The 24,607-nt window shown below is 30.3% G+C and overlaps 1 protein-coding gene and 1 long non-coding RNA gene across 5 annotated transcripts in view; one reads left to right on the top strand and one right to left on the bottom strand.

Moving 5' to 3' along the window:
• Nucleotides 1-24,607, top strand: part of LOC122504383 — a 144,355-nt gene that overhangs the window by 48,890 nt on the left and 70,858 nt on the right. The window contains exon 7 of the long non-coding RNA XR_006301826.1: nucleotides 570-733. This is a non-coding gene — a long non-coding RNA (uncharacterized LOC122504383). The remainder of the gene's footprint in view (nucleotides 1-569; nucleotides 734-24,607) is intronic.
• LOC122504382 (zinc finger homeobox protein 4) overlaps nucleotides 11,723-24,607 on the bottom strand; it is a 221,936-nt gene continuing 209,051 nt past the window's right edge. The window contains exon 6 of one of the 4 annotated variants that reach the window (XM_043615479.1): nucleotides 11,723-17,641. In XM_043615479.1, the coding sequence (XP_043471414.1) occupies nucleotides 16,878-17,641 (764 nt within the window). In that variant the 3' untranslated portion in view covers nucleotides 11,723-16,877. The remainder of the gene's footprint in view (nucleotides 17,642-24,607) is intronic. The other 3 variants (XM_043615480.1, XM_043615481.1, XM_043615482.1) reach the window with 3 other exon arrangements.

The following is a 24,607-nucleotide window of genomic DNA, read 5'->3' as shown; positions in this document are numbered from 1 at the left end:
AATAATTTAAAGGAAATTCAAATTGCCACTTCACTTTCTTCTCTCTCTATCTTTTTTATTCTACAATCGGGACAAAATTGGATATTCACAAAGACAGCGATACAAAGGACATTAGACGGCAAATCGACACCCCTTTTTTCTATATAAAGGAAATGACACAGAAGAATATAGGTTTTTCCTAGAACAAAGAATAAAAAAAAGAGAAAGAGACCCAGGAACGCATCTACCTACACAGTTTTCCTCTTATCCTTTTCCCATTTCCACTCAATCGGATCGAGTACATCTTCGCCATTACATACTCCTTTCTCAGGATACTGCTTGTCAGTAAAGAAACTGTACACTGAATAAGTTTCCTTTTCAGCAGGATATACGTCGGTTTGACAAGCAGAAAATAAAACTCTGCATTTTGCGAAATTAAAGAATATAAAAGAGGATGTAAGGATTTCTTCCTTTTATACGAAGAATTCACTAACTTAATTAAAATCTAGAGAGAAAAAAGAAAGCCTGAAATCGTTTATAACTTAAAACGAAAATTATTGTTGCTGTAATAATTTTTTTTCTATTTTCAGATATAAATTTTTCGACTATGAAAAATGGAAGAGTTATAGTAAAAATTCGAAAACATAAAGTGAACGTCAACATTCAAAATAGTATTCATCTTCGATCTACGCAGAATTGTCTTCATTTCTTCAAAGATGAGGAAAGGTACGGCAATCATCAACTTCCGGATCCGGTAAGTCGTTTTTAATTAAAAAACCTCTTATTTGAAACACTTGATTTCTTTTATTTCAAAATTAAGGAAAATTAATCCACATAATCACAGAGAAAACGGAGTGTTATTTTAACCTCTCGATGACACACTTGTTTTTTTTTTTGCTCCGGCGTTAACACACTGGGTCAATTTGACCCGAACTTCATCATCATGTCATTTAATGAAACTTCAATCAATCTTTTGAAATAAAATTAATAATTCTGCAACTATCCTTCGGGTGATTGTTTTGTATTAAATTTAAAAATAATCAACAGTACCTAAAGATATTAAAAGTATTTGGTTTAAATTGATTTGGAAATTAGTTTATAAATTCTCGAAGAAATACAGAAATAAAATAAATTTTAAAAAAAGTACAAAAATTTGAAATTTATAGAGTAAACAACATCTGTGTTGTTAAATTTTAAAACAGAAATTTAAACTTCTTGATAAAATGATAGGAAAAATTCTTCAAGTTGAAAGGAAACTTTTTTTCTTCAATAATAGTTTTTCAAAATTTTATGTTGGTTTTAAACAAAAAATAACTTTAAAATTGTATTTTAAAAATTAACTGGGTGCTAATAACTGCCTTCTTCTTAAATTATGAAGCTGAAACTGAATCTGGAAAAATTTGAATTTAATTAATTCTTAATGCGGATCAAATTATTTTGTTTGATAAATTTTCTTGAGCATATCCACTACAGGCTTCAACTTGTGTAAGATAATATAATTACACTAAATAGAGGTAAAGTTGAATATTCACCCTCATTAGAATTACACCAATTACCCCACAACAAAAACAACTCTTAGTTTTCTCTGTGATGGAAAAAATGAATCCAATATAAATTATTTTTTAAATTAAAAATGTTAAGTAAATTAAAAATTTACTTATTTTTTGCTAATGTTAGACTTCTTCTTCTTCCGTTAATTAACAATTATGGGGGTTGACCGTAAAGTATGATAACGCTTTTTTATACTACTTTCCACCCCTCTTAGTCTCGGTTCCCCTTCTGCGTTGTACATTGCTGCATATAGGCGCAATTTTTTCTGTAAGATAAGAAAAGTTTGAACCTTCTTTTCGCCTTAAAAGCGCGATGTAATTTATGGACCACACTCCACGTTATATTATCATTTTATAGTAATTTTAATATAATTGTATAGTAATTATAATATAATTACAATATATAGTTTGATAATAAAATTACAATATAGTATGATAATTATAATAATTAACAGATTTTGCAATTTTTATTACAAAAATAATTAAACTCGTAGAAACATGGTTGCCACAAAGCCTGAAAATATCGGAAAACATGAAAGAAGTATGAATTTTAGAAAAAGGTACGGAAAACAAGGAAATAGTATGTAACTTAAAAAAATTTTTGGAATTTTGTCTGTTTTTAAAGATTTTTGAGAAAATTTTGTTTTAGACATTGTTTAGGAACAGTAAATAATTTTTTTATTAACAGCTGTTAACAAACGAAACAAAGTTCGCTCAAAAAATAATTTTTGTTTTCTGCTGATTAACGGCTAGGGTTCCTTTTTATTATATTGTGAATTTAATTAATTTTGATAACACAGATAATTATTGGAATTATTCTAGTAATAGTTTAGGACCAGTAAAAAATTTTATGACTAACAATTGTTATTAAACTAAAGATAAAGTTTGCTCGAAAATAATTTTTCATCTTCTGCTGATTATCGGTTGTGATTATCAGAAAAATTTAGTTTCGTAGTCGTGACATTTGTCACGTTCGTTGAGGTAAATGTTTTTGTAAATTAGTTCAGTTCAGGAAATTTTACTTTCACTGTCGCGAGTTTTGTCACGTTCTTTTAGGTAAATGTTTCTGTAAATTAGTTCAGTTCAGGAAAATTTAGTTCCGTGTTCGCGATGTTTGTCACGTTCGTTTAGGTAAATGTTTCTGTAAATTATTTCAGTTCAGGAAAATTTAGTTCCGTGTGCGCGAATTTCGTCACGTTCGTTTAGGTAAATGTTTCTGTAAATTATTTCAGTTCAGGAATTTTTAGTTTCGTGGTCGCGAGTTTTGTCACGATCGTTTAGATAAATGTTTCTGTAAATTAGTTAAGTTCAGGAAACTTTAGTTCCGTGGTCGCGATGTTTGTCACGTTCGATTAGGTAAATATTTCTGTAAATTAGTTCAGTTCAGGAATTTTTAGTTTCGTGGTCGCGAGTTTTGTCACGTTCGTTTAGGTAAATGTTTCTGTAAATTAGTTCAGTTCAGGAAACTTTAGTTCCGTGGTCGCGATGCTTGTCACGTTCGTTTAGGTAAATGTTTCTGTAAATTATTTCAGTTCAGGAATTTTTAGTTTCGTGGTCGCGAGTTTTGTCACGATCGTTTAGATAAATGTTTCTGTAAATTAGTTAAGTTCAGGAAACTTTAGTTCCGTGGTCGCGATGTTTGTCACGTTCGATTAGGTAAATATTTCTGTAAATTAGTTCAGTTCAGGAATTTTTAGTTTCGTGGTCGCGAGTTTTGTCACGTTCGTTTAGGTAAATGTTTCTGTAAATTAGTTCAGTTCAGGAAACTTTAGTTCCGTGGTCGCGATGCTTGTCACGTTCGTTTAGGTAAATGTTTCTGTAAATTATTTCAGTTCAGGAATTTTTAGTTTCGTGGTCGCGAGTTTTGTCACGATCGTTTAGATAAATGTTTCTGTAAATTAGTTAAGTTCAGGAAACTTTAGTTCCGTGGTCGCGATGCTTGTCACGTTCGTTTAGGTAAATGTTTCTGTAAATTATTTCAGTTCAGGAAACTTTAGTTCCGTGTGCGCGAATTTTGTAACGTTCGATTAGGCAAATGTTTCTGTAAATTAGATCAGATCAGGAAAATAATTTTTTACCTTCTGCTGATCATCGGCTGTTGTTCCTTTTTGTGAATAGTGAATTAAATTAATTTTGATGACCTAGATAATTATTAGAACTTTTCTAGTAATAGTTTAGGACCAGTAAAAAATTTTATGACTAACAATTGTTAGTAAACTGAAGATAAAGTTTGCTCAAAAAATAATTTTTCATCTTCTGCTAATTTTTGGCAGTGAGATTTAAATAATTCGTTTAATTTTTTTTTACCGAAAATTAGTTACTTTTAACTAATTCAGAAGCAAAAAGTCAGTTACTGATTGTCAGTTAAAACTATGAGTTTGAACTGTTTCAAATTAAGAGAGTAGTGTTTGCGGAAGCAAAAAATCAGTTGAACAGTGATTTAAATTTAGAGAGTACTTTGGATATAGTGAATTTCATAGTATTTTAAAAGAAAAGTAGTTACAATAATTTGTTACACAATTTGAAAAATTCCCCTTTTTAATCTGAATCCCCTCTTAAAATATTAAAATCCCCCTTTTATCTGATATTACATGAAAAAAATCATCTTGATCCCTGTAAATATCTTTGTCCATAGATTAAAATTCTTGGAAGATTAGTATCTTATTGTTATTAACCTCTAAATTGATAAATGATGGAGAAAAAAAGGAAAAAGATGAAATGTGTTGATATATTATATTAGAATTGACGCCATTTAAAAAGCTGTTTTTCTAATGCAAAAGGGGAGTAATGATAGTAATTGAGACTGATGACGTGAATTACTCGAATGTACATGTATATCTAACCTTACTAATAGGACTCTCTGAAACTATGATCGTAGCAGCAGGTATTATAGACACTGTAGAGAAATGAGGAGAGGCATTCCGAGATGGCAGGACTGCTAAGAGACCTACTCACCTCGACGTGGGAGGTTTGGGGTCGTCGTGCGATTTCGCAGAAGGTTGGTTTGTGTTGGGACTGAGATCGGTGTCAGAATATGTGAGAGATGCCAAGTATAGAAATTAAGGCGCTTTTGAATTGTTTATTGTTATTTACTTTTGTCGAACATGTTTTTTTCCCTCTCTATTTGCTGTAAAATTCACTGTATATACATGCTGTGAAAATTAGTTTGGTATCTTAGCGGTCGAAAAAAATTAGTAATATCCACCACTTTCCTGTGGCGTTAATCACATTATAAAACACGTTTAATTGGGAATTCGTTAGCATACCAAAGCGATACAGGAGAATAAAATATTAATGAAATCCACAAGATGAAGCAATGACAATTTTATGAAAATTTCCTGTTTGTTGCAAATTGATATTTTTTTCTCCCTTTATTGATTGTTAATGGATTACTTTTTTTAAATTTTTTTTTCGTTTATAAATACATTTTTACGAAAAGTCGTTAAATGGAGTTTTTTTTACAGTTACGTAATGAAGGGAATTTATTGTCGTTTGCAATTTGTTTTTATTGATTAACTGAATCCGGAATTATTATACCAATCCAAATATGGGTTAAATTCGCTGATAATTAAAATTTCTTATTTCTTTCTTAAATGTTTTGGAAAATTTCTCTCTTTCGGAAATCGATCATTCCGAGTCGAGGACTCGGAGTGATCGATATCTTCATGTTTTACAATAAAATTTTGATAAGTTGTTGAATTTCGAAAAGGTTTGAATTTAAATGTTTCAAAGAATTTTAATTTCTACGGAAAAATAATAATCATTAAATATTTATTTAAAAAAAGAAGTTATTGATATTTTCGAATAATTTATATCCTTTTGAAGTATAGAAATAATTTGAAATTTATTGTAGAGCATTAAATTGAAGTAAAGTTAAATTAAAGTACGTAGAGTATTAAATTGAATTGAGATTGTAATTGAATTTTATTGGAGTGTAAAGAAGATGTAGTTTGGGAATATTTTTGTAGGATGATGTAAAAAGAATAAGCTTGGCGTGTGTGGAAGTTTTCAAGTTGGGGAAAAAGGTAAAAGGGGTTTTTCTTTTTTTTCCCTCTTTTTTTGGTGAGAGTTATCAGTCAGGAAAGACGAAAAGTAAAAAGGCAAGCACCACCAGGGGATGACATATATTTTACGTGACTCTTTTATTTCGATACTGGGTTCGATCCCAGTCTAAACCTAATTTGCGTTCCATCTCGCGAGCAAACACTGACGACAACGACTTTCTTTTGCCCTCGCAAGTTCCATCCACCCCGTCAGGCCGCACCTAGGCACATGTAATGTATCACGTGAAGGTGTATCTTCTCTCCTCGCTCTCTCTTTCTCTCTTTATACACTGTCTTGTGTATTTCTCTCGAATGTCCGTGTGTGCAGTGTCTGGAAAGCCTTTTCCATCCACTTGATAGAAGGAAGGATCAAAGTTTTGGTAGTCTGATACGAGAGGTTTCTCGTGATCTACTATATATACCTTCTTACTCTCGCTTGTCAAAGAAAATGGCCTTGTATCTAGGAGTGTCTCTCCTTTTTTTCATTTCAAATTCTATACCAACAAAAAAGAGAGAGAAGTGAAGAGAAGATAGAATTAATGCTATTGAAAACTTTGGATCACTTTTTACATATATATAGATAAAACTAAAATTGTCTTTAAAAGAATGAAGCCGTAGGAATTGATTTGAGAGAGACCCTTATTAAAAAAGCTTTAAAAGGATCAAGTTATATTGGACAAGATTAAGGAAATTAATCGCTACATTTTAGGGATATTGAATATTGATCTTCCTTTCATTTCATCAGTTTCAATAATTCCATTGTCCATATTGCCATTCAATTTGTTCGCCATTCAATGCGACGAGATTATGTCATTTTAAAGATTATCATTTAGAGATTATCCCTGAAAAATTGTCCATTTAAAATTACCATTTTTAAAATTGTTCTTTAAGAATTCTTTTTAAGGTTTTTTCTTTAAAAATCATTTGGAGGTTGTTGTTCAAAAATCAGTTGAAAGCTCTTTTTCAGAAATTAGTTGAATGTTGCTAAAAATTACCCAGAGGTTATTCAAAAATCACTAGTAGATTGTTCTTTAAAAATTAGTTGAATGTTGTTTACAGTTCTCGTTTATAAATTAGTTGAATGTTTGTAAAAAAAATTATTTAAACTTTAAAGGTTGTTCAAAAATCATTAGTAGTTCTCTAAAAATTCCTGGAATATTGTTAATGGTTCTTATTTTGAAATTAGTTGAATGTTGTTTACAAAATTTACTTGAATGTTAAAATAATGATTTTATCACTCGGTCATGTTCATGTTTTATAATAATTACTTAAATGTTGTTCAAAAAACACTAGTAGGTTGTTCTTTGCAAATTAATTAAATGCTGTTAATGGTTCTTCTTTAAAAATTAGATAAATTTTGAAAAAAAATTACCTGAAGTTTGATAAAAAATTACTCGTAGATTTTTTTTTGAAAATTAGTTGAATGTTGGTCAAACCTATTAGGTTGTTTAAAAATTATTTAGTAGGTTGTTTAAAAAGCACTAGTAGGTTGTTCTTTGAAAATTAATTGAATGCTGTTAATGGTTCTTCTTTGAAAATTAGATAAATTTTAATTAAAATAATTATTTAGTACGTTGTTCAAAAAGCATTAGTAGGTTGTTCTTTGAAAAGTAATTAAATGCTGCAATGGTTCTTCTTTAAAAATTAAATAAATTTTGATAAAAAAAATTACCGGAAGTTTGATAAAAATTTAGTCGTAGTTTTTTCTTTAAAAATTAGTTGAATGTTGTTGATATTTCTTTAAAAATCAGTTGGATATTAATAAACAATTGAATATTTAAAAAATTGTCCAAACTTTGTTAAAAAATTACTTATAAGTTTTTTTTTTGAAAATTAGTTAAATATTTTTTAAATATCACATCAAATCTGTTCTTTAAAAATCAGTCGAAGAGTTTTGTTCAAAAATCACTTAGAAGTTGTTCTTTTAAAATCAATTAAAGGTTTTTGTTCAAAAACTTCTTGAGATTCGTGTTTTAAAAATCATTTAAAGATTATTTTATAAAGTGCACTTGAAAAATTTGTTGTATATAAATAGCACTTGAAAATTCTTACTTAAAAGTCATTTAAAGTTTGTTCGAAAAATCACTTCGAGTTTGTTGTTTAAAAATGTTTTTTGTCGTTTACTTGAAAGTTCTTTAATTTAAAATATGCAATTGAATCTCAAATTAATAAATTAAAGTTGAATAATAAATACTAAAAATATTCAATTTCTCTACTTACCTTTAAGAGAGTAAAAGGATCTTCAAAGTTGTCGGGAAAGTTTAAATTTTCTTGCTTAAATTTATTAATTTTCTTTTAATATACAATATTGAGTCTTTAGTATTAACAAATACTAATAGTACTGTTTTATTAATTTAATAATAGTTAATAATAAATTAGTAATGAACTTAATAAATTTCGTAATAAAATTAATAAATTTTGTATTAAAGTTAATTAATTTAATAATAAACATAATAATTTAATAATAAACTTAACAATAAATATTTAAAATTCAGTAGTTAATTTAAAAATTAATAGCCAAAAATTGCAGCGAAAACTGGTTTGTAAAATATTTTATTTTAATTATTGCAAACAATTACTTAAATTATCTTAATTTTTTTACTTTTACATGATAATTTAATTTATTTTTAAACAAACAGAAATCAAAAAAGATTGAAATTCTTACACACTAAATATAAAAGTAGAGGATGTGAATAAAAAGGCACAAATTAAATTTTCTGATAAACTAGCGTTTAATAGAATACGTCGAGGTTTAGTACAGTTTAGTTTTTGTTGAGTTTTTCAGAAAACCAGACGAGCTTGCGATGCAGTGTACAGGGAATATGTGTTGGTAAAGGCTTTCTCTCGGGTTGTAAAGAATAAGAATTTGTCAAAAGTGTTGATTGGTTTTCTTTCTTTTTCTTATTATTTTTTTTTTCATTTTGTTTTGTTTTACTCTTACAATCCATTAGTCATCATTATCTTAAAATTCTGCTTTATTAAAATTCACAATCATGACTTATGTTGAAGATTTTCATGTATATAATAATATTCGCTTCTGATTAGAGAGGAAGAAAAAAATTTAAATAGAAATTTCAAATCGATATTTATAAGCCCATCAAGATTCGAACGTTATATCGCGATGTTACATCAAATTTGAGCAGGCAAACGAATCTTGTTCAGTGGTCCATTTGCATTTCAATGTTTAAATTGTCACGCGACATTTGTTGTGCGATCGGTCATTTCTATGCAAATATCAACGGAAAAGGGCTTAATATTCAAAATACGGAAATGAGACACACCATATGTGTACCGGAAATAAAATGAAATTTCTGTTAATCGAAATGCAAACACTGTTTGATAATACAAAATATCTATTCGTTTTGAAAGGGAGATAACATTTTTTTAGACGAATAGATATTAGTTTTTTTGATTTTATTTCCAACAAGAGATTTTACAGTATTTTCGAAAACTTTTGTTTTTAATTTTAGTATTTTGGAAATCGTCTTCATCGTCATGTTTATGAATTTAGCAATTTGCCTTATACATTCTGTTTCGCATTCTTTATTACTACTTTCTTGTCATTCTGGCACTCACATTTGATCAGAAACACACAAGCGTGTCGCTAACTTAAGTTAGGGATTGTACAATATTTTCTCACTTAAAAAAGCATATTTTCATCCGCGCCTGGAGTTGAAAAATTTCCAAATTTTTTCTTTTCTTTTCAAGAATATGATATGTGATTTTTCTTTTTGGTAGGTCCAAAAAAAATTGAATTTAGTTTCCGTTTTGAAGATTTTTAATTTTTTGTTTAATTTTAGCTTCACAGGCGCAGATGTTTTTTTTTTTTTTTTTAATAAATAGAAAGAAAATGAGAAAATAAATTCTATTGACAATAACTATGAGAAATAAAAGGGGGTTCGTATTTTACAATTGAATTAAAAATCTAAAAATTGTGTTTTTACAAGTACAAAGATGTCGTATGGCACGATTGGAGTGATTCATCTTAAAGTACGAAAGTGGCGTAGAAAAACAACGAGTACCTGGCGTGTTTCGCAATTGGGGGGGTTTTTTTTTGTTTTACATTCGTCACAAACAAATGTGGGGGAGGGGACAAAGGGATTTGGGGGTTTGGGATGGTACAGGCCTCAAGGAATAGAAACAATCATTTCGCAAAGTCTTCTAGGATGAAACTTGGAGGACTTTGACAATTATTTGGAACAAAGTTCTCTTCTTTTGGAAATATTTATTTTATCGCAAGTTGTTTGGTTTTATGCCTTTTTTGGTTATTTGGCTTTATTACCACGTTCTTGCGATACATTTAACAAATTGTTCCACTTTCACATTGTAATTTAAATCTTTGGATTTTTCTTTTTTATTTGGAAATTCCTATTTTTTATGTAGGCATTGTTGTTTTAAATTGATTCGTTTCTGTAAGGTTTTTTGGTTAATTCAAAGTTTTATTTTTTTGAAGGAAAAAAAAATAGTGAAAGGGGGGTGGGAGGCGGAAATTAACCTGTGTGTTTGCGAATAATACGAGCCAGCGTTATTCGTAAATTTTTCTTTGTTTCCTTTTGTTACTTATTCATCTGCTTTACTTATTTTTTTGCGCTAGGTTTATTTTTGGGTTGTTTATTTGTTTGTTTGTTTTTTTGTATTGTCCAGCTCGTAAAACAGGTTTCGTAAACAATTTTTCACGCACGCGTGTGTGTTAGTGTCGTGTCAATTGTGAATGTATACAAGTGTATTTTTTGTTTGTTGTGTTTCGCGTGTTTTTCAAAAATTGGGGGGAAAAAACAGTATGTCGCGGTGTTACAGACTACAGCTAGTCATATCATTATGTATATATATATATTTATATTTATATATATATCCAATAATATATAATATCCTCGTATCCTTCATCGTTATCGTTATAATTAGTAGTATATTTAATTACTTGCTTAGATATGAAACCTAGTAGGAACATGATTCCACCGGCCCTTTAACCTAGTTGTGATCATCATTTGCATTTCATTGCGTTCGCCACACACGAATACTGGTTTCAATGAAAGTGGAAAATTTTTTATATTTATACTTATTTAAACCAGACGGGATGGCGCTTAAATCGATGCGTTTGTTTTTTACTTATAAATAGTATATTTTGCATTGTATATAAAATGTTTTTTTTTTTTTTGTGCATGAACCTAGAGACGAACGAGTCTTTACGTACATGCTTATAGAGTTTTTTTTTCGTCTAACCATACATAAATGTTTGTATACAAAAAAACTGCTAGAAATATCCATGTATGGCAAATGATTGCACGTTTTGTCGCGAGTCTTTTGGCGCCTCGGAGAAAAAAAAAAGTAATCTTGTTTTGCGAGAGCAAAAAGACACGCGAGACGCATTCTGATTTAAGCGCGGAATTGTAACGCTGAAACTAAATGACGATTTTGTTTAGGTAATGGGTCGGCGTTTCGGGCGACCGCATGGGACCCCATAGTGAGTACACATAGATATACACATGGCAATCTCTCACAAGAATTAATCACTATCATTATCATTTAGTATCCTTTATCGTGTAATCGGTCAAATTCACAATTCAATCGATATAATAATCATCAATGCAATAAATATAATAGTAATAATTATTATCATCACAATATTTGCGATAATAATAATAATAATAAAAATAATAATAATAATTATAATAATTATAATAATAACGATAATAAAAATTATAATGTTTATAATGATTATAATAATGATAATAATCATAATAATAATCATAATAATAATTATAATAGTAATGATAATAATAATAATAGTAATGATAATAATAATAATAATTATAATAATAATGATAATAATAATGATAATAATAATGATAATAATAATAAAAATCGTAATAATAATATTAATAATTATAATATTAATAATAATAATAGTCGCAATAATGATAATAAGAATCGTAATAAATTTATAATAAAGATACCCATTTAGATTTTTTCTTTTCTTTGATAATAATTCGCCGCAATAGTAATAAATAATCAATCAATAGGATCAATAATAATTACGTAACACATCGAAACTCAACGAAAACTTTTCCGACATTACACCCTTTCGCTTACTTATTTTCACTTTAATAAAAATGGCGCTCGAGACCCGCGCTTTTAACTCCGCTCGTTGAGATTCTGCTTTCGCTTCAAATAGTAACGCTTCGTTTAATGACGAGATTTATCACGGACTGCTTTCTTTTTTTCTTTTTTTTTTTTAAGAAACGATCATACGAGTCTGTCATGCCAATCGCTATTTTCTATTAATGGCGTTTGTGGGAAATGCTCTTTTTAATGAGAAATTAGAACTGGAGAAACATTGCGAATGAGGGCAAGCTTGTCAGTCGCAACAAATACAGATATACAAAACTGAATATATGTCAGATAAAATATTAAGGATATGTTTATAAAAATAACTTTTTAGAAAATATATATTTCATGTTCTTCAAAATATATTTGAGAATGTTGATTTTATTTTTGGAACTAATGGAAAGTATGTGAGTGTTAAATAGATTTATTTTTATTGGAATAATATTTTTGAACGAGAATTAAATTTAAGAAGAGATTAAAGAATTTTAGGGATGTTTAATATTTTTGAAAAGTCAAGTCTCTTCTCAAATAGTGAATAAAAAGAAATCCGATATTGATAGGTAGAATATAGTCAAGTATATAGTATAAAGGATAATTTTGTTCTAACTTTTGTGTAGGAAGTTATTTTATACATAAAAACAAAATTTTTTTTTAATTTTTATTCGTTAGGAGCAATGTTTGTACACAACACTTATCACCTTAGATTCGTCATCTCACTGATTGTGCGCAACCTGATAAAATCAGATTTTATTTATACATCATTCTACTACACAAATTGCATCTCCTCTATCGTATATTTGACCCTGTAAAAAATGCATTCTCATGAAAAATGCATTTTCGATCTTCGTCTCAGTAAGAAGTTAGATGGAATGACAACCTCGTATGACGCTCTTGATAGTCGAGAATACGATTTACCATTGCTCATCAGATAAATTTTTTTTCACTTCCTCTTCTCAATAAATGTGACAGAGAAAATTTTTTAAAACTTATTCTTATTACGATCTGGATTGTAAATTTTACCATTTAATTATTAATTTATTTTTCATTATTGCAAGTACTGAAATGCAGTTGGTAAATTTTACTGTACGGATGGTAATTGTAACAATACAATATGTATGATAAGTTTTACCATACAGATTGTGAGTGTTGTAATGTAGGTGGTAAAATTTACCATACAGATTGTGAGGGATACAATCCGTATGATATGTTTTGCCATACAGATTGTAGTTGTTACAATACAGTTGGTAAGAATTACCATACAGATTGTAACTTTAGCTATAGATTGTAAGTATTACAAGACATATAGTAAATTTTACCATACCGATTGTAATTAATTGTAAATTAATAATTGTCATACTCATGAAGAATTAATGTTTGAATAAAAAGAATCTCTTTTCTTCCAAATTGCAAAAAACAAAAGATTTTCAAATGAAAGAAGATTAAAAAAAATCATCTAATGAGCAATAGTAGTAAATGAACGTAAAGTAAGGTAAAAAAAGGCGACTGCTGATATCGACGAGCGGAGTGGTTTAGCGGGCGTGGCAGTCAACTCCAACGCAATAATAGTTTCTTAATCATTCCTTATATCTGCACACACTTTATCACTCATTCATTGTTGATTTAGGAACAGCTAGTAGCGAGGTTCGGTTACTCTATCACGCAATATCCTTTCTCTAACTTAAAACGCAAAAAAGAAAAAACAAAAAAGAAAAACTTTATTCACTTCCATATCTGCGTACACGCGTACGTACGTAATCAGTTTTTAAAAATGACTTAATTTTATAATTTTATATGTATATAGACATCATCTCCGTTCGCCTCTTTCGTTCCTCTATTTAAAATTCGTAACCTCTTATTCAGTGAGGGTGTGTATCGATTACTGTCAACAAAATTTTTGCTGTTTTTTTTTCTTTCTTTTATTTCCATAAAAATGCAATTTTATTCATTTTTTTTCATTATCTCGGGATTTTTGTTTTTTTTTTTTGAGGGGAATAAAAAAATCGCACACCTATAATCGAAATTGTCGAATCGAAAGAGAAGAGCGGTATTTTTTTATTTTTAATAAGTAAGTAAAAAAAAAAGAAAGGGAAAAATGGCGCCGGAATTTTTTTCTTTTTTACTTTTTTGAAAAAATAACGATCCGATATCAATCACAATAAAGGGCTTTTTGGCGCCATTAATGAAATAAAGAAAAAAAAACAAGAAGGAAAGAAATAACTCGATCTCATCAACGCGCGTTTGCGGTGCGAGATTGTCGTTGCCTCGTTTTCTTTTCTCAATATTTCCCTCCCCCTTTTAAACATTCTCCACTTTTTCGTGTAAAACTTCTTTTTTTTCTCTCATTCTTTAAATCTCGTTGCCCTTGACGAGATTTAAACTTTTTTTTTAAACACAATTTTTGGTTTTGTTTTTAGCTTCGGCCTTAGGCAGTAAGCTTTGATTTTTAGCAGTCTTTAAAAACTTTGCGCGCGCGCAATCACTAATATCGCCCGGTGCATTTTGGGGCCACTTTGTGTGCCAATTTTTTCGCGATATGAGCATCAATATGATTAGAGATTAGCCGATCGGTGAGGACGATATCGCGACGGTATAATTATATAATATATAAATATACGTATATATAAAAAAACAATTTTACACGCACCGATTAGTAATAATAATAATAATAATAATAGTTTTTCTTTTTTTTTTGACCAACTCGCGGCAGGAACATTTTTAGACACGAAAAGAAATTTTTCTTTTTCATGACAGCAACCGGACGATAAAGTATTTTTTTTTCTCCGTTACCCCCCATCCGAATCTCTCAAATTGTCTCGTATTTAGCATAAAGGCATTAAAAATGTACGCGAATTCGTAATAAATATAATAAGTACATGACGAAATGCACGTATCGAATACAATATCATAATATTTAATCACAATGATAATAATAATCATAATAATCAATAAGTCAAATATAATAATAGTTGTCACTAACATTACATAGAAAAGCATTTTTTTTTGTGACAGGAACCTCGAGTTGCTTAGCTTAGAAATTACTTCTCGTTTCGTTTAAATCACCTTCTAATCTTCTTAACCCCCCTTTTCAATACTTAGTCATTTTGTCCCCCAAATTTATTTTCAAACCCGATTCCCACCCCCCACCCTATTCTTAAAATTTAGTAGTTCCACCGTCGTCCTTCTCCTTCAACCCAATTATCTTCTTCAGCCCTTATCTCTTTTATCAGTTTCGCTTTTATTTTTGTTTTGTTACCCTAGTGATTCGTGCTTGCGCGACGACTGAGTCGAATCTTTTTTTTGAAAAAACGAAGGCTCCGTTGTCGCGCTTCCGGTGGCACTTCCGGCTTTTTTTCGCGAGTTTGTTTTTTCACGCACGCGCGTACGTACGCGTATACGTTTCATCCGGATTAAGTACCCGCGAGAATTCTAGTACGTTACAACATCTTCATATATTTATATTTATATTTATATATATATTTATCTACTTAAATATATATATATATTTTTTTTTGTTCATTTATCAATTCATTAATTTAATCATTCATTTATTTATTTATATATATATAATATATATGTATATTATATATATACCTATGCGTCATTCTACAAATGCATCATTTTTTCCTCATTATCATCATCATCATCATAATCATTATTATTTCTACAATTAAACGTAGCATTATCGTAACTTATGAGCTAATAGTGATTTTTTTTGTCGTTTCAAGTTCTCATAAACTTTCGCGCTTTTTTGGTTTTTCAAATTTTGTTTTTCACAAATATTTTTTAGTCACTACCATTTTGACCAAGTGTACATACGTTCATCCCTCATACTCTCATTTCCCCCCACCCACCCTTTCTTTCTTTCTTTTTTTTCGATTATACTCTCACTCGAGTTGAGAAAAAAAATGAACATTGCCACGATCCTCCGAGCCATATTTTTTTAGTATAGTAATTATCTGCTTTTCGTTAGACGTTATCGATACTTGCCTCTACCATATTAGAGTTACTTTTTTTTTATTTTTTTTTTATTTATAACTATTTATTAATCATTTCTTCGCTTTTTTTTTATTAAATGTACTTTTTATTATTAAATATAGGAACCATGTTGCTGGGTTTTTTTTTTAAACTCCTTCAGCCATGCTCGGATGGCCCTTTATTTTTTTATTTTACGTTGGACGGGTTACGATTTCGAAAATCGTGAACCTCAACGGGTGGGAGAGCCCCTCCCAGCTGAGAGAATCTCACCCCCTGTCCAAACTCATCAAAAAATTCATTTCTATATATATATTTATATATATGTATATGTGTATAAAGAATCGAAAAGATTCTTCATTATATTATAATGAAAAAAAGGAAAAAAATTTGAATCAACTCTTAGCAAAAAATTCCCTACCTCTCGCACTGAATCACGCAATTATTCATACACTCACCACATATACATTTTATGTATTAATTCCCAGACTTAATTTCTAGTAGGGGAGGGGTTTTTTTAAGAAACGATTAAAATATAAAATAGAGAAATAATAGAAATGAGATTAGAGAAATGGGAGAGAGAAAGAGAGAGAGAGTAAAGAGAGAGAGAAAGAGAGAGAGATACGTACGTACTCGTGGCCTTCGGCGAACTAGCGCGCCGTTCTTCTACCCTACGATGCCGTAACTTTTTTTTTCTCTTTTTTAAGTTACTTTTTTAGTTACTTTTTATTATTTACTTTACATAGGAACGTTTTGTCAGACTGCCTCGACGTCTTCGTTTCTTCCGGTCGCTCGCACCAAAACTCTTATCTTATACACCACCACGTCCGTCTCTCCTTCGATCTCGCTAAAAAAAATTTTTTTCTTTTCCTTCTCGAATGTCACACTAGTCATTACACATTGATAATAATCGATTTTTTTATTTTTCCATTGTGTTTCTTTTGTTTTTTTTTTTTGAGAATTCAGAGGAACTTTAGAGCTTATGCTCGAAACAGGATTTATAAAAATAACAGCCAACGGGCACGGTACTGGCGGTGCACTGATAAAAACCGAGGCGATTTTTCTTCTTCTTCTTCGCCCTTTGACAGAGAGCCACCGGGACGAACATTGTCAAGATCTTCTTCTCTCTCGTTGAATTCCGAATTTAAATCACGAAAATTCGAGTGTTTTTGTTTTCTTGATAGTTTGTTTTGTCTTATTCTTTGAGTAATATTAATTCGAGAAATAATTAACGCGCTTCGGCAACAGGGGCAACCTCCTGAACTAGTTTTTGTCTCTTCGAGTCTGGACCATTGTTGTTGTCCTGATTCCCGTTGGTCTGTTGTCCAGTGGTACTCTCGGCAGCGGCCCGTGCAGCAAGAAGTGTTATTTGATTGACAACATCTTCCATTTCGTCAATTAATGGATTTGCCTCTTCGCCAGATTGTAAATTGGCGGCATTAAGAATATTGTCTAATTGCAATGATTTTTGTTGTTGTTGCTGTTGTTGTTGTTGTTGTAGTAATGATTGCTTTCCAATTTGATGATTATTTGTTGCCTCGAGACGTGTTCGATGTTGAACTGTCTCAAGATGACGTCGTAATTCAGTGATTGTTCCATAAGTTCTTGTCGATGTCCCGCTGTCGCATAAACTACAAGCGTAACGTGGTTGCACTAAACGTAAAGCACCACGACGTTGTTGATTGCCAAGATAGCAGGAGCGTTGATGAGCCAATAATGTTGATTCCTGTGGATATGCTCTGCCACATCGACGACACACGAGGCACAATTCACTCTCGATTTCACGACAATGCGGTGGCAATTGATCGTCACCATTTCCTGATGACGACGACGACGACGAAAGACTAACTGTCTCTAATCCAGGATGATTTGGATCCTGTTGAAGGAACGCCTGCATTAACGAACGTGGAACTTGCACCTGCGTTCCACCTTCAACCTGCAGTGACATTAGACCTCCACTTGTGACGCTTCCACTCAAACCTGAAGCCGCTACTGAAACAAAACAGAAAAAATGGTTTTTAAAACATTTTTTATTATTCCTTCCGCTAAAGAAAATTCTCCAAAAAAATTTAATGCTAATGTAAAAAAGTTTAGAAATAATTTTTCGATTAACCCCTTTTCTATTATTTTAACCCATGGCTATTACTGGGTGTTTTTAGGTATTTGTTACCGCTGATTCCGATTCTGGTGCCAGATTTAAAAAATTCAAAATGGCGGATCCAATATGTCGACCAACATTTTTGAAACTTAGCCTGAATATGGCGATACATTTTTTTAAAGTTGGTCATTTTATATTTTTAAAATCCGTCATTAAATTCTAGTTCAGTGACCCAAGAACGATTTTTTCCCTGTGAAAAGGGTTTAAGAAAAAAAAATTTCATTCAGGAAAAAAATTAATAATTCGATTCCAAAGGTGTGACTTTAAAAAAACTTGTCCCCGACAGATTTCTGCTTGGTGTTTTTATTAATAGCCCGTAGATTTTACACTACCCAGTACCCCCTCCCCTGCCCCTCACCTCACCGAAAAATGACCGGAAGATTTTAATCAAGCAAAGTTAAAGACATCACACTGAGCTGAGAATTATAAAAGCTTATCAAATTACTTATGTAGGAATTTGTTCCTATTCACACTCCTATTCTAAAAAAAAATACCGGATGTTCATCAAGTCGTACCATTATTTCTTTCGCATAATTTTCAACTATTAATGTTGACTCACGAGTGTATTTAATTATATTTCCTAATCCTGGTAGTGAGAGAGAGAAGGAGAGAGAGAGAGAGAGAGAGAGAGAGAGAGAGAGGGAGAGAGAGAGAGAGAGAGAGAGAGAGAGGGACTTCCAAAGATCACCGTTACTCGAACTCGAAATAGGTAACCTGTCCGATTAGGCCAACGTAATTGATTTGTACCGACTTCGTTGTCATAATAATGTCCAAGCATATAACCCGAGGGAAATTTATGTAGAACCTGTTTTGCCGCGAGACAGGTAAATTGGTAGTTATTAATCTGTTCCGAAGGTTGTACATGTGTGTATATGTTTGTGTGTTTTTATATATATATATTATATTGATGAAATAATTCCGCGACGCGAATTTTTTGAGGGAAAAATTTAGAGAAAGGCAAAGGCCACTGTAAAAGTAAATTGTCAAATTAAAATTAGTTGTCGAATTAAATTAAAACAAGTAAATTTGACTATAAATGTCATATTTATATTCAATTGATTGAATCATTAACCTTTATTTTACTAATTGTATCAGTAAAATTCTTTTTTGATAAAAATAACAATTGAATCAGCAACTCAATTTTGGCTATTAGTAGAACTCTGCTGATAATTAGTCCAAATTTTACTAATTCAGGGAGTCCTAAATCTGTATTTGATTTGCTAAAATCGATTTTGATTCCAGTCCCCTTGTTCTCATTTGAAAATATTTTTCTGCCCTGTGGATTTACTTTTTAAATCTGAATCAGTGAAAAAACTGATTTTTCCCACTATAATTTATCAATTATTCCCAATAGCGTATTATTAGTTATAAGCATGTCGATAAATTAGTGAAGTTCCACTAATTTGTCCCTGATTCATCAGCGGATTTACACTAAAAGAATCAATGGTATAAATTTAGAGATTTGAGTTCAGATTTTAATTTAGAGTAGAAAGTCAGAAATTAGAACCAGGATTAAAATTCGATTTTATTCGAAATATTGAATTAGAATTTAAATTATAATTAATTTTTTAATTAATTAATTAATTTAAATTTTAGAGTAGTAGAATAGTTCAGAGATTTCTGGAAACTCGGGTTAGAAGTAAAAATGTTAATTAGTTAGGATCGTTGAATTCTTTAGAAAAATAAACTTTGTGTAGTGTAAGGTCAACAATACACGAAATTATTTTCCAAGGCGATTAGATGGGTTGACAGGTTTTACGCATAGTAACGCGCGTGGGTATGTACATAATGTATAGATGTATCGCGTCGTCGTGTACACCAGATGAGAGTCGTTACGAGGCAGGAAGTGTTAATGATATACCAGCTCATTCGCTGGTCGCTCTCCTGTAATTATCCGGTGACGAAGGAGGGTTAAGGTGAAGAGAGAAAGAGAGAGAATGAGAGAGAGAGAGGGGGGGAGGGACAAGAGGATGCCAAGAGAAGAGAGGATGTTACTCGATTCTCTGATGACATGGCGATTCCCTCTGTCCTCTGGAATTAATACTTATTAAAGTCAAAGACGTGCGCTAATCACACTCTAAAAACTCTTTAATGTGCAGCCAAAGATAATCACGATTTATAAAATGTTATTAAAAGATGTTCTTTTTATTGTTATTTTGTATTTACTTGTTTCACTGTATGCTGTTTCACTATAGTACGAACTTGATTCGATTTTATTTTGTTTTATCCAATGTAGAAATTTATCTATTTTGCCTTTTTGATATGCTACAACCCTATTTTAAATTGGGCAAATTGGGTCAATTTTTGCACTGGAAACTTAGGTTTTAGTTCCCCCCTTATTTCTAAATAATTCAAATGATTATTTAGGAATCTATTTAGAAATTGTTGTTTGGAATCATATTCCTATTATTAAATGGGTATTTGATTATTTGGAGGTGCAATGTTTGAATTTTTAGGTGGTTCTGGATCAGCTTCGTATTTGTTTTTGTAACGAATTAATTTTTGTAATACTGTTTGGTAGTATTGGATTGCACCATTTGCAATCATTACTAGTAATGATTAACATTGTTCGCTAGTTTAGTTGGTATTGTTCTCCAGCGTAGGTTAGTATATTGTTTGCTAGTTTGGTTAATACTGTTTGCTAAACTGTTGGTTAATATTGTTTTGTACTGTTTTGTTTAAAACAGATTTGTTTATATAATCATCAAGTTTATATAACATTAAAATTATTTAAGTATTATCAAAGCACAGTTTTTCTGCGGATATCGAATTGAGACAAAAAACGTATCAAAATAGATGCGAAGCAACATTTTGATACGTTTTTTGTCTCAATTTGATATCCGCAGAAAAACTGTAAGTGAAATCATTAAGCAATCATTAAGTATCATTTTTATCCAGTATTATCATTGTCTGATTGTCCAAAGTTTTAGTACCACCATCCTCTAATATAACAGATCGCAAACCACTTCCAATTATTCTAAAAAGGAAGCGAACTTCCTGATCTAATGAATCATCGAAAAAATTAATCCCTACTAATTCTCTCCTCCCATGTTGTGACGAAACTTCCTTGACAATAATAATGACATAGATAAAAATAAATATTATCTAATTAAACTTGAAGATTCCCCTTTCTTTTCTTGGGGAGAGAAATTTTAACTTCTCCTTCTCCCCTATGAAAGATAACTTTTAGACAATGAATGGTTCCTTAAATCTAATTTAATCACTTGTAGTATATAGTGTGGCTGAAACATTTGATAGGCTCCATCTGATCTTGTTAGTATAGGAGACTGTGAAATATATAATAAGGAAGAGTATATAACTAATGCGTGGTATTGCAGCTGGACATCAACTAAACCGTGTGACACCCTTGAAACAATCGGGGACAACGATTGAAGTGGGGGGTTATTACTCTTAATGAGCACTCGTTATTTCTTTGAGTGGCTTTGATTTGTCCCTCCCTAAGAGGCTCTCTCTCCTCTTATGTTTCATCTCACGAAATGATTCCATGCATGACATGATCATTGTGTTTACACACATGTATATATGTGCAAGTATTGTAGTTTTACACACGCACAAACTTATTCTTGTGAGAAAAGAAGAAGTAGACGAAGAATTAGCTCATTTGCGTATGGATTGAGATATGGTAGCATTTCAAAAAGTCGTTTTGTTTAAAAATTGTGACCACGCATACTAATTTTTGATTATGACAGTATTCTAATTCAGAAGTTATGATCAATCTCTTTCCTTTTCTTTATATTCATTAACCTGATCCTTCAGGTATTGTATGAATGTAAAAAATGTTATTTATACATCCTAAGGTTTCTTCTGATTTCTTTTTCTTCTTCTGTTATTGAGATATATTTTTAATAAATAAACACGAATATAAATTCATTTCCAGTAAATAGTTCATCTCTCACATCTGTATATGGATGTTTTGCCATTCTGCTAAGTTTGTATAAAAGAAATTTCTGGTTAATATTTTTGCTAAGTTTAATAAGGATTAAGACATTCTATTAGATCAATTTTTAATATGATGAGTTTAGAAATTGTTGTGTTAGGAAAAAATTTATTTTGGAAATTTACGATCGTATTTTTTCGAATTAGACCCAAATATCCAGGACTTTTCTTAATACCCATATAGTTGTTAAATAAAGTCTCAACAGCAATAAACCCAATCCCCAAGGGCGTCAGTTATTCCTCGTTTTTATATATAAGCCTTAGAGGAATTTTAATGGAAACCGATAGAAAATTAGTTAAAATGGGCGGAAACCACACATTGAAATCTCGAAATTCTACCTAATAGAGTAAAAAGAATATTCGTGTGTGGTAAAATACGTAGGTGTTTTGATGGTGGTATTATCATTAAAACAGCTATTAAAAAGGCAATAATTTAAACAGTTTTATCGAATGTGAGAGAACGGTTTCAGGTCTCTATTTCTTTCCTGCTTTTTTTTTCTTCATTCACGATCGTGACAAAGATTAACATGTTAAACTAAAAAATTATACCATACGATAACCAATAATATCGCTCTCTTTTTTCCAATTAATTAATTAGTTAATTAATTAAAAAATAAACAATGGCGACTAATTATATGGTTTTTTTAAAATAAATTGTATTTGAACCAATGATTTCAGTATTTGATTCAAAATACAATTTATTTGATGTAAATAAAAATGATTTGATTAAAGTAAATATTTATTTGCTAATAGACAAGTAATCAGTTATTTGAATCGAATAATTTTTTTTGCAGTGTATAATAAATTATTAAATTTATCCGTTATAATTTGTTATAATGTAGAAGAAGAAAAAATTCCCATTCAGAGAAAGCGATTGCATCAGGTTTTAAACTAATATAAATGAAACAAAAACTATGTCTATTACTTGAACAATTAATAAAATGAAATGGAAATAGAATTTGTTGAAATCGTGTAGGAATAATAAATCAAACAACTCAAATGAGAAACAATTATTATATAGTGATATCATTGCTTGATGCATATTTTATAGGTTACAGTTATATCGACCTATCAATATTGCCGATCGAACTTGCTGACATGAGAATGAGTTGTATAGTCAATAATATGTAAATATTGTGTCTTATCACCATCTGGAAAATAAGTGAGAATTAATTCAATAGTTGCATGAATAAACTACATTTGCACTTTCTCTGATATATTTATTTATTATTTTTTTCTTTTTCTGTTTTTATTTTTTTTTGCGCAGAGAGAACAAATTTTGTATGCATAAATATTTAATTATAATATTGACAATGCAAATCAATTTTTTAAATCTATTTTATTTTTATTTAACGATGGAGAAAAATTTGAATTTGTTTGATAATTTTATTGCTATTCAATTGATATTGAATCGCAATTAAATTATCAAACGAATTCAAATTAGTATTAATGTATTTTAATTAATATTATTAACTTATTAACTTACTAACGTAAATTAATAAGTTAATAATACTAATTAAAATATATTAATGTTAATAATAGATATTATTCATTATTTGCGTACAATTTTATTAAAAATATTAATTAAAAAAATTAATATTAAAAATATTAATTATTTTTGTTATTATTATTATTGTAACAAAATAAGAGAAGGTAATTATTCTAATTATAAGCACCTAATTAATTAAAAATACTGTTTAAAGCGTCAGTTAGAATTTTTTCTCGCATTGAGTCATACGCAGCAAGATTAATATATTTTCCCAGACATTAATTATCGTTTTTTTCTGCATATGAAAAGACTTTGCTGTTTCGCATTAATAATAAATGATAAATAATAAAAAAATTAGCATTCGTATAAATGTATGTGGTGCATTATTATTTATGTAAAATTCATTAAGAATGAAGATAGTAATTATTTTAATTTTTCAATTGGTCGTTTGATTTATGATTCTATTAGAGTAGTAGTAGTAGTAGGAGATGTGTGTATATATTTATTGAATATTAATAAATAATGGGTATTTTGTGTATCTATTAGTCTTGTTGTGTACCGTATTGTATATTGTATAAGTTGGGTGGGTAGAAAATATATTGCGATTTGGAAAATAACGAATCGACTCGATCGTCGACCGTGAATACGAAAGATCACACTCGTGTCAACGCCTCGGCAGAATCTCGATTGCGATACATAACTATTCTGCAAAAGTATGCAATGGTTGCATTCCACATGTGCGCCTAGCACGTTCTCACGTATTTCCTACACAAATGTAGGAAAACACGTTGCAAGCGTAGGCGTGCATTCCTGCTCTCGCATTATCTGCTCTCTCCTCTTGTCCACTCTCTCTCTTTCTCTCTCTCTCTCTCTCTCTCTCTTTTTCTCTTTCACTCTTTCCCTTTTTCTCTTCTCTCTGTCCAAACTTTCCTCTTTCTCTAGTTTCTCTCATTCATTCTCCATCTCAATTTTTTTTTCCTCATCTTCTTCCATTTAAAACCCAGCATCTTTTTCCATCTCACTTGGGGCCGTTATCGCGGTTACTCTGGGCCCGGAACGACTGTTTCACACCTCCGCTCACGCGAGAATTAGGAAATAAATTAGTACCGGGCTAATTTCGTTATCTCGTCGATGTGACGTTCACAGTCGCGTAGGATCAGGGGGCCAATGAACCATCAGTTTCGAAATTAAAATTCCCCTTTCAAAATTTTTAATTATCCTATAGGTAGTTAATTTTTTTAAAATCTTTTATAACAACGCTTGCTATTTTTCCTCTTCATTGAAAGTTTATTAGAAAAAGAAAAATTTCGCAACAGAATTAAATTAATAAGGTTTATTTATGGGAAATTAAAAG

Source organism: Leptopilina heterotoma, unplaced genomic scaffold, assembly GCF_015476425.1.
Source record: "Leptopilina heterotoma isolate Lh14 unplaced genomic scaffold, ASM1547642v1 Lhet_294, whole genome shotgun sequence".
In the NCBI taxonomy this organism is placed as follows: domain Eukaryota; kingdom Metazoa; phylum Arthropoda; class Insecta; order Hymenoptera; family Figitidae; genus Leptopilina; species Leptopilina heterotoma.
The sequence above is the reverse complement of the archived record's forward strand: the minus strand, read 5'-3'. Positions and strand labels throughout refer to the sequence as shown.